At 39.1% G+C, this 11,847-nt stretch overlaps 1 protein-coding gene across 1 annotated transcript; it reads right to left on the minus strand.

The window, feature by feature from the left end:
* Positions 1-1,356: 1,356 nt before the first annotated feature.
* fam98a (family with sequence similarity 98 member A) lies at positions 1,357-9,097 on the minus strand. The gene is made up of 8 exons (XM_065959763.1): positions 8,960-9,097; positions 8,143-8,291; positions 7,655-7,789; positions 6,229-6,410; positions 5,079-5,159; positions 4,881-4,997; positions 3,595-3,762; positions 1,357-2,686 (listed from the first exon to the last, which is right to left on the minus strand). The coding sequence occupies exons 1-8, from the start codon at positions 8,995-8,997 to the stop codon at positions 2,039-2,041; spliced, it is 1,518 nt and encodes a 505-aa protein (XP_065815835.1). The 5' UTR covers positions 8,998-9,097; the 3' UTR covers positions 1,357-2,038.
* Positions 9,098-11,847: the final 2,750 nt, after the last annotated feature.

Consider the following 11,847-nt stretch of genomic DNA (forward strand, 5'->3'; position numbering starts at 1 on the left):
GTAAACTCGAGGAGCGGCTGGCTTGAGCGCAGTGTTGAGCCGGATGCATCTCCCGACTAGTTTTACCTCTGATTATTGTAAAAACAGTAAATTACAATGAATAATAACTGATTTTAATTACAGATGGTTCATTTTTAGGTCACCCAGAGGTGAACGTGTTGTGTTGATCACCTAAAAGTTTCAGCGCGACATCACTTCTAAATGCAGTAGACTGCGGTTGCGCCTTCATCACCAGCTTTCATCAGACTGTAAAAATATAACTATTACTGAACATTTCATTCTTATCCAAACACGATATCACGCACAGGCTGTCCGATCATACAGAGGTCCGCTGGTTTAACCGTGGAGCAGCGCTAAAATGCTTCTTCGATTTGTGCACGGAGATGACACAGATTCATGGCGCATAAAGTCAGTGACAGAGTTACATTACGATAGTGCAGACACGGAGAAGAACGGACTGCAGGGGTCAAATCAAAAGTGGTTTAACTGAGTTTACTTAGTTGAAGAACGTGCACTCCACACGGAGCAGATCAGACTGCAGTGATCAACGCTGAAGGATCAATTCATGGCTGTTGGTTTGGAAACAACTTATTCATGTGAGCAGGTTTTATCTGTAATGAACCTTAACGAGTGCAAACTGTGCTGTGGCCTGACACACACAGATCTAAAGTCTCTCTCTCTCTCTCTCTCTCTCTAGTAATGCACTGATCCCAGGGCAGGTAGAGAGTAACCTGTGTCAAAGTCTCTATAACCTTGAACAGCAATATTAAAACATAATATAATAATCTCAAACAAAACATAATTATTGATGTTGTCTTCTGTAATGTGGTACATTTAAATATTTCCATGTGCCAACATGCAGTTTGCAATGACAGAGTTAATCCCTCTGCTTGACGTACTTTTACATTTTATGCGTTAACATGCAGTTTTCTATACAAATACCTTTTGTTGTCTTTTTTTAAATCATATATTAGCCTATATATCCATGAGTTGAGTTATATTTGTCTGCAAAATTAGTCCGGCCCACTTGATGTCTCATTTGAACAAATCCGGCCCCCGACCCAATAGAACTTTGACACCCCTGCTCTTGTAATTTATGCTGTCATACAAATATAGGAAATAAAGGTACAAAATGTGTCTGGAAGAAATAAAGAAACAGGTTATATGAATATACAAGTACGACAATTTTTTGCTGCTTATGTTTTCTGATTTCAAGTATGGCAAGTTATTTTAAAAACATCACGTGGTTGTTCATAATATTTCCAGTATTTTATAATGAGCGTAATTTATATCTTGTGGTTGTCAGCCTCATCAATACATCTATAACAAAGCCATGAGACCAAAGGAATAATAATGTGATATTGCTCTCATCTCAGATTTTATTGCTCATTCACACAACCATGCAAACCTTCCAACATCCATATTTCTATGCACACAACCTTCCATTAGCAGAACAGGATGATATCTTCTGAATAAATAACAAAGGAGATTCCAGTCCAATCTACAGAAACAAAATAAAGACTGAAACTATGTTTTCAAGTAACCTTCAAATTCAATGGAACTATTAAGGATTTTAAGAATCCCACATGTAATAATGATGTGCACTTTAAAGGTTTAATACATAGTGAGTGCACCTACACCAAAATCTTAGCAACTTTTCTGTATTTCCCCAAAAATGAAGTTCAATATAAGGCTAATTTTGTGTCAAAATGAGGTCAAGACAGCAGAGCCCAGTTCATCGACTATCCATTAGCAACAGTGCTGTTGGCTTGAATACTTGGATTGTGAAGAAAAAGTAAAAAGTAACACATCCAGTATGAAACAAACGTAAAGAACTACTTTAGAAGTGCCCTCTGTAGTAAAAGCAAGAACTCCAAAACCACTGGAGAGGGTGTCCACAGCATCTGTATGTGTGAATTTTCTCATTCAACATTTTAGTCAACTTTTAAACATGCTCAAAATTAGAGATTGAACAATAAGGCATTTAAGAGCAGTCGATATTTGGGTGGACTCTGCTGCAATGCCCCACACTTTGTCTTCAACTTGTGTAGTGTCTGCCTTGATTAAAACCAGATTGGTTGAAATTTTGACCACCATGTTGGAAGAACTGTTCAAACTGCCCACCTTGGTTAAAATTCTGGCCACCTCTCCCTCCCCAGCCTCCTCCTCCTCCTCCTCCTCCTCGGCCTCCTCTTCCCCTGCCCCCTCGACCTCCTCGACTCCCGCCTCTCTCCTGATGCCTTCCACCATCTTGATGGAAATTGTCATGGTAACCGCCTCCAGCTCCCCCTCCTGCATGGTAGCCAGGATCCTGGAGGCCTCCTTGGTGGTTCCCTCCTCCTCCATGCCCACTTCTCCCTCCTCCCCCCTGATAACCTCCTGCATCTTGAAAGTGGCCCTGGCTGTAACTGCCTCTCCCTCCCCCACCTCCTTCTCCCCACCCTCCTTGCACCTTTCCACCTCTTCCTCTGCCACCCCTGTCTCCATGTCCTCCTCTCTCATATCCTCCACGGCCACCTTGGGAGTAGTGGTCATAGCCCCCTCTTCCACCTCCATGCCCACCGCCGCCATAGTGTCCTCCACCTTGAGGAGGATCCTGGCGCTTCTGCCACGAGGGCATCTCTGGAGGTGGAGGTTCAATCTCACAGGGACGTCCTCCTCTGTCAGGTACTCGGCCCATGAGGACCTGAGAACAAGAAGATTGTATTTCTGTCAGTTTGAATAACGGTAACATTAACGTGTTGAGAATTTTTTTGTTAACCTAATTTCAGAATTTACAAGAGATGGCAAAAGTAATCTGAGGCATAAAAACTGACCCATTGGAAGTATGAAACTAAATTGAAGATATATTCTGAACCTCTGGTTTAAAAAAAATCTTAAACAGATACTTTTAAATGAACAACTTGTTATATTCTTATCCATAAAACCCACTAAAATGTTTCAGAACACCGAATGTTTAAACACGGGGAGCTGATGTTGAAAAACAAAGTAGGCTAAATGTGTAAGTTATCAGCTGTTTCAGTAGAATCAGTTAATCACTGATTCTAAAAAACACTTAATATATCACTGGTCTATGGATTTGGTAAATGGATTTCCGACTACTCAAAAGCGCTTTTCCTACAAGGTCACACCTACACATTCACACACTGGGTGCTGTTACAGATAGCACATTACATAGCACAGAGGCTGCTTTGTAAAGTGTCATCATTATCAACTAATCCCATTCATACGCTGTCGCCAAAGTAGCAGCTGCAATTTGGGGTTAAGTTTCTTTCTTAAGGTAACATCAGACATGTGGCTGCAGGAGCTTGGGGTCGAATCCCCGGCCTTCTGGTTGAGGGACGATGACTCTACCACTGAGCCACAGCTGCCACCAATTTCACCAGGAACCAATGAGCTTTAGGGCTACAGGTTCTGAGAAACATTGAATGATTCAGCTTATTTTCTGCCTCAGTTGCTAATACTATTACAAACCAGTCATCAGAGATGGAAATGGGTATTTGAAAAAGAAAAAGCAGCTTTTCTACACAAAACAAAGAGCCAAATATTTGTCAACAATTAAAAAAATAGTTACAACTATCATGTTTAACCCACCTTGTTAATGGCACAAGCAGACTTCTCTCTTATCTTTCCGCTGCTTGTGCGTAGAATCTTGGAGAAGTCTTGTCGAGCAGCAAGAAGGTGTGCAACAGATACTATACTTTTTGTTAAGAGGGCAGAGCGTAGTGGCTGGTACACTTTGGACAACTTTTCAGCATGCGTCTGAAATAAGACAAGCAAAAGGAAGTCTTTATTACAGAATGTATTTAGTTTGTAGTAATGTAAGCTGTTATAAATGGTAAATAGTCTTGAGCTTATATAGTTATTTTTTAGTCTTCTGACTACTCAAAGAACTTTTACATCACCTGTCACACCTACACATTCACACACTGACGGCAGAGGTTTTTATGTCTCCATCAGTATTAACTAATCCCATTCATACACCGACATATACCGATTCTACCAACTGAGCCACAGCCATTAATGTGTTATAATATTAGAACCACCACTACTAGATTTTTCAGTCAAATCCTAAAGAAAAACTGTGAGAGAAAAAAAGTGATCAGATACTGAAAGAATGATCTTGCAGTGTTGGTGTCTGGGTAGGAGCCAGAAGTGTTGATGTGGCTGCACTCAAGTCACATGATTATCAGTAGATATTAGATTGTCTATGAATACCAAATATGGGACAGCTTCAGCTACTTAACTGAATTAATTTGCCATTTTAACTTTACTTAAAATATAATTAACTGAGATTCTTTAAGTTCTACAGCTTCAGATGAAGAAAATGAGCCACTTGATGAAACCATGGGCTCTTCCTTTCTTTTATTACACACACTTTTATTTTACTTGTTTTACACCAAACACTTCAAATGAGAGAACCATTGTTGGATTTAATTCACGATTACAATAATCATTATTTGCAGATTATCAGGTCTTTAAAGAAAAATGTTAACAAAGTAGGTAGTGCCAATAAGATGTTGATTGCAGGGACCAAACCCCATTGTGTTTAGGTCATCACAACATTTCAGGGGATGCAAATAACTGTGCAACAACATATAAGCAGAAAGTTAAACTGTGTTAAAAATAAATGGGATTCAAATAAACATACTGAAATGACAAAAAAAGGAACAAAGTTGGGACAATGTCAACTCCACTTGATCAACTGTCTTTCATCTTCTCCACAGAAGAAAGAGCAGCAGGAGCATTTGCAGAAATTGTCCAAACCTTTGCTAAAGCACCAAAAGTGCACCTGTGTCTTAAATGCGTTAATATGTTGTGTGCCTCATCTGAACATTGTGTCTTTCAGATTTAGGAAGATTCTGAGTTTTTCAACGTACCTTCGCTCTGTCTGACCATCCGAAAGACTGCACTGTCACGTCCAGACGTTTCAACAACATTTTTCTCCTCACTTCATACTCATTTACAAGAGCTTGGTTTATGGCTTCAATTTTTTCCTGACAAATGGGAACTAGAGTTAATTCAATCATTTATGCTGTGTCAAATTACACTGGATTGTGCCATTGTTTAGTATTTACCATGTGCACAGGTCCAAGGGCTTTCTTCATCAAAGGCTCTCCGACGTGATTTGGAGGGACTTTACTTATGGCTTCTTTCAGCTACAAACAAAAAATGGACAACATGCTGATGTGTGAAGAAAGAGTTTAGCTAGATGCAAAACATTACACCAAACTGATAAAAGCGGAAATGTGGGCACCATAATAGAGATAATGGTCGTGACTTCAACACTAGGCATACTCTAGAGGTTGTTTTACACTTCTAGTAACAAATACCTATGCAAGACAATGACAGTGTACTGGTTGATGGGAAAGGGACTTGCGCTTGTGGAGCACTTTCTAGTCTAATGACCACTCAAAGCATTTATTACATCTACACATACAGACCAGTGGAGACAGCACTGTTAGGAAGCTCTACGGACCACTCTGATTACTTCATCAGAGTGGTTAAGGTCAATTTGGGGTTAAGTTTCTTTCTTAAGGTAACATCAGACATGTGGCTGCAGGAGCTGGGGATCAAACCCCAGAACTTTTGGTTGAGAGACGACCAACTCTACCACTGCTCCACAGCCGCTCCCCACTGTTATGTATAGATGTCCGAACATTGAATGCTTAACCACTGAAACTGTTTTTGAAGAGTTTCAAGCAAAATCTAATATCACAGAGACCCTGTTAATGTGCTATTTTCTGCCTAACACTAAAATGTTTTCCTTCATGTACACTCTCTTGGTCATTGTTAGTCACTGTATTCATTTCTCAAGTAGAAATGGGTATTGTAATAAAGGTTCTTGACAACCTTGAGGTCAGAGTGAAATTGACCTTAAATAATCAAGTCTCAAATGAGATCATCCTTCATTGTAAGTGGTCATTTGTAACATATTTAAAGACTTTCTCTCCAGGTGTTTCACAAAAATTATTGCCAATAATTTTGTACCCAGGATAACATGACGTGACTTTTGAATTTACTTTTTTATTTTTCAGATCTATTCAGTTCATCCTTGTATATAATTTAATTAAGTGTGAAATTTAGAGATATTCCCTCCCGTGGTTTCCTGAAGCATATTAAATGTGTTGGCTATTGGTAACTAATGTCAGATTTTGAGAGAAAACAACCCACATTGAAACACAAATATGACCCTGTCCGTTTTTCTGTGTCACCAGATCAACATACCTTCTTTTCAATTCCACTGAAGAACTGGAACATGGTGATGTTGGCTGGAGGCTTAGACATGCCCAGTGACATGCAGATGCCCTTCAGTTCCATGAACGCAGGGCTACCTGAGTCCTGGGCTTTCTTCTCAGGCTTATTAACCAGGATCATTCTTGACGACTCCAACTCCGACACCAGAAAGGCTGAAATGAAAACAGAATCTGGTTTAAACTTAACTGTTGTTACAGGGTTTTACTGCCATCTGAAATCAAATAAGATTCAAAGACTATTGACTTCGGCTGAAACAGTTTCCCTGTGTAGTAAAAGTAATCCAGGTATAAAACCAACCTGACCTGTAATGGAGGAAACTGCACGAGTGTACCTAATAAAACTGATGATGGCTCCCTTTGTCCCCACATGAACATGCAACTCTTCTGTTAGGATAACATTCAAACTCTTAAGTCAAAAGTAAAATTCTGACACGTTGTCATTTGACTTGTAGTTTGATATTACAATGCCTGATTAGTCTTTAACTGTAAAAGGTTGAAGCTGTTTCTGGGTTTGCAGAAAAGCCAAATTAAATCATGTCAATACTCCAAAGATGCAAAAGTCAAGTTCTGTTCAAGCTGCGGGAGTGCCAGTAAGCTAGCATTCAAAATACAAGGTGTAATGAATTAGCACACCTCAATAACTTGCATGATAATGTCATTAGTCACACCTGTATTGAGAAGTGAATATCTGTCTCAAGAAAAGCCCTCTGTTCAGTAAAATATTAAGCCCTAGACCATGAACAACTCTCTACACCCCAAACACTGCTTATTGTGAGTATCTCAGAGGCAACCAGCCATACAGGGAAAAAGTATTTTCCATTTAAGTGCCACCTAAGTAGTGACAGGTTTGACTATTAGTTTGTTTTAGTTAAATACGGTTCACTTTGAGTTATTCCCCCTTTTATTCTCATGCCTCACTTTACTTATTTGTAATGTGTATTTATATTTGAAAACAATCTCTTATTTATATAGAATGTAAAAAAAAAAATCACATGTTTTTTAGAGCTATCTTCAATATCCACCTGAGAAAATTTCTGATCATTCAGAATAACCAAAATCACGTATTTTTTAAAGAATATTATATATATATATATATATATATATAAATAATATTTTTTAGAATAACCAAAAACAGCTGTTTGTTGCACAGCCTTGAAAAAGTTACTGCACCCACAAGGCTAATGCTGCCATCTAGTGGTGGCTCCATTCAGTATCAGCACCATCTGCAACAACACACTTCACAATATGACTTGGCAACAGTTAAGCACAGGTGGGTGGGGTTACAAAAGTCCACATACAGTGCTACAGACTTCATTCCACCGACACAAAGGTCAATACAGCAATGCTTTTCTACCATTTGGACAACACTTAGGGTTAAATTGGTGATGTGTTCATACTGAGGAGGAGCAGGCAGTCGGTCCTGCTGAGGAGCCTCTGGGAGATGTCTCCGCTAGTGAGGACAGCGTAAGGACAGGCAAGCTCTGACAGTAGACCACTCATCTCCAGTTGGAAGCTTTCTGCCTCACTCGGACCTTGGAGAGGAAGGGAGACAAACATTGTAAACAAGATGCCACAGTATAGGAAAAAAATAGCCAGTTAAAGCGATACAGTCTGTAAAATAAGGTGTGCTAGTAGTAACTAGTACAACGTCACACAGAAACCCTCATTGCCCCGTTTGTAAAAAATGAAGTTTAGTCATCTAACCAAACAACATAAGCAATCACGAGCTTCATAACAATAACATTATCAACAGTTGCCATCCGCCTTGAGTTAAGAAGCCAATAAAAAAAAAAGTTTAACGTGCAACTCTTCTGGTAGGATAACATTAGAACTCTTAATTTTGCATCACGTACAACTTTACTTTAAAGTTAACAATGTGTCTTACAGTTGGTGGCGTGGACATTTTCCTCCAGCTTACAGTAAAGTCTAAGCTCAGATACAACCCAGGCACAGAGCTTAGTATACTCAGGTGAAGCTGCTCCATTGATCACAGCAGAATCCAGCGCTCCTTCCTCCAAAAGAGGGCCTTGGTACCTACAGTGACACACATTAATGTATATCAATATAATATTAAATACATGAAACAATAATGCTACTGAGCACACAGCGGTTTTTTTTCCTTCCTTATCAGAAAAGCTGGGTAATGATGATTAAAAAAATATTGAGGTTTTGGTTTTGGTGAGAGCAACAGGTTCAAAAGATAAGACTACTTGTCATATCAGCTGTGTTCCCAAACTGAGACAAACCACATTTTAAAATCTGACCATTTAAAGAGTTCAGCTTATGACGAAAGACACGTCAAAAAAGAAACGGTCTCTGCACATGTTTAGTGTGAAAGGCAACTAGATATGTCTACATAAAATGAATGAAAAAACATAAAACGAGTCGATATTGCAGCTTCTGAAAGCAGAGCTCAATATTAAAATAGCTAGTAGGGGGAGAAAAAAGGTGCTGGAGCTTTCTTGATTTGAATCAAGACAAAAGCAGTTTTCTGATGTCGTTGTTAGTCTATAAGTAGGACTTACATTCAGCTTATTAAAAGGACATTACCAACAGACTAACGACAGCAACAGAAGCAAGTTAGCCATTTTGCTTTATGCGCTGGCTAAAATAAGCAGAATGGCAAGGTTGGCCATTGGTGTGCCAGTTTTTGAATATAATCTTCAAACATTGGCAGGTATTGTAAGCTTTTGTTGACTTACCCTAAATCTTCAAGAGAGACGAGAATGTCATTCTCCATCTCAATAACCCGTCGTTATGGTCTAATATCACGTATTATGAGATAAGGTTTTCACATCAGCCAGCTCAGCTGATACACGTTTTACTCCGTCTGCTTCTTCTAGGGATTTATAGATAGTGGTAAAAACGACGAACTAAAGCATTACCGCCACCTACAGGGGTCCAGTGAAATAGGCTACATTGACAGTCCCGGTCATTTTAGATCCATTTTTTAAATTGAATTTAAGTAATCATTTCCAACTTGATCTTGAAATTATGTCAATGCTTTCTTTATATATAGAATATATATCAGGTGATTTGGTAGAACACAAATTATATGAACAACATGACAAGTAAACGTTGGAAAAACGTATGTAAATAATAGCTTGGATTGAACATTTAATTGTATTAAGGATTTTTTTCTTGTTGTTTGTTCTTGTGTTTAACCAACTAATGGATTATACTTGTGGCTGTAGCCTGAACAAACATTCTTTGAACGTAGTCATATAAAGTATTGTGCATTGCATCACAGAATGACTTAATTATTTATTTTTATATATTTAACACTGCGAATTTACACGTTGCCTGGCACTGAATGTGTCATCATTCATGATAAATTGAGGCCAAAGGGAAGTAGGAGCTAGGTAACAGGCATTAATCCAAGGAAGAAGGGCTGCATGAAGTAAATTCAAGGATGAAAACAAGGCGCCATCTGAAGATGTTGTTCCCCTAGTAACATAGCAACACAGTGTCACAATGTCTTCCACCATGAATCTGATCAGATTTTTTTGCAAATTCAGCCATGCAGGATTATTGTGCTTATAAGTGCTTTTCTTTGTGGTTGATGAGAAATTGAGTCCTGGGTTCGCCTTTCAAGGCCCACTAAAACTCAATAACTCAGTTATTACGCAGTATTGAAATAAACACAAGATACTTGTGCCCTAATGAAGAGATAAGTTCTCAGTGAAGAAAACCATGATCCCAATTGTGGCCCAATGCTCTACTAATACATAACATAATAAATCCTACGGCCACCACACCCAAACCAGTACTCCCAGTATATTTTCAAAGCTTTCAAAGGCAAGGGTTCTGCAACATTGATATTGTCATTTAAAATCAGGATGTGTAAAGCTCTAAATTGGACACATCAGGAGCATCCAGTAATGGGGTGCTGGTGGGGCAGTGGTTAGTGTGTGCGCCCCATGTATGGAGGCTGTCTTCTCAAGCGGGCAGCCCGGGTTCACATCCCACCTGGGGCTTCTTTCCTGCATGTCATTCCTCACTCTCTCTCCATGATTTCTGACTCTATCCACTGTCCTATCTCTCCATAAAGGGCACAAAAACCCCAAAAATAAATCTTAAAAAAAATCCAAAACTGATCAGTAAGTACTACTCGTTGGGGCAGTTTTATTTGACAAAATCAACTGCATGATTTTCAAGAGATTCTTAGGGAAGAATCACTCTCAGATAACTTCAAATGGAGCCACTGGTGATTCAATTTGTCACCAGCATTTCCTAAACACATGCACTGACTTGGAATATGAATGCAGTAAGTGCTACTTGTTGGGGTAATGTTGCTGACCACCAAACTCCTAGATTTCAAGACTCAGCAGGGCAATGTTTCCTGTCCATGTTTATCAATCAAGACATGTACTCTATCTGGCTTCCTTTTATTCCCCAAATCCGTCATTAGTATTACCCTAACTTGAGCATTGGCTTGTCACTTGAATCAGTAAGTGCTACTTGTTGGGGCAGTTTTATTTGACAAAATCAACTGCATGATTTTCAAGAGATTCTTAGGGAAGAATCACTCTCAGAAAACTTCAAATGGAGCCACTGGTGATTCTTGTGTTCATAAGTGCTTCTCTTTGGGGTTGTCTTGGATGTGAAAAGTGGACACGTCCGCACTGAGCTGGTTAGGTAAGCGCTACTTGTTGGGACGGTTTCAATGGCAAATAAAACGGACTGTAAATGAATACAGTACTATATTAAACCACATTCAGATCACCTCAAATGGAGACAGTGATGATTCTTGTGTTCATAAGTGCTTCTCTTTGGGGTAGTCTTGATTGTGACTTTGCAACAGATGTATCTCCAGCATTGAGAATGTGTGTTTGTTTTTGCATGACTGGCTGAATTTATCAATTTGTCACCAGCATTTCCTAAACACATGCACTGACTTGGAATATGAATGCAGTAAGTGCTACTTGTTGGGGTAATGTTGCTGACCACCAAACTCCCAGATTTCAAGGCTCAGCAGGGCAATGTTTCCTGTCCATGTTTATCAATCAAGACATGTACTCTATCTGGCTTCCTTTTATTCCCCAAATCCGTCATTAGTATTACCCTAACTCGAGCATTGGCTTGTCACTTGAATCAGTAAGTGCTACTTGTTGGGGCAGTTTTATTTGACAAAATCAACTGCATGATTTTCAAGAGATTCTTAGGGAAGAATCACTCTCAGATAACTTCAAATGGAGCCACTGGTGATTCTTGTGTTCATAAGTGCCTCTCTTTGGGGTTGTCTTGGATGTGAAAAGTGGACACGAGTTGTACATCAACCTATGATATTGTCTGACTCCATAACTAATACATTGGCAGGCATCTTGGGTTATATCTACTGGAATTGAATGCCACACAATTTGATGATCAATATTTCGATCTGGTCAGTATTGTTACCCTAACATAAACACTAACTTTGGTATAAATGCAGTAAGTGCTTTTTGTTGGGGTAGTTTTACTGACCTCTGCATGTTCAGGAAGTCTGAGATGCACTTAGAGAGAACCCTTAGATATAAAGATTGTTTTAAAGGAAAGAAAATGAAAATGAAAATGAATGAAAGTTTTACATAAATTGTTCTTAAAGTTGCTT

The sequence above is a fragment of the Labrus bergylta genome, chromosome 10, assembly GCF_963930695.1.
Source record: "Labrus bergylta chromosome 10, fLabBer1.1, whole genome shotgun sequence".
Classification (NCBI taxonomy): Eukaryota; Metazoa; Chordata; class Actinopteri; order Labriformes; family Labridae; genus Labrus; species Labrus bergylta.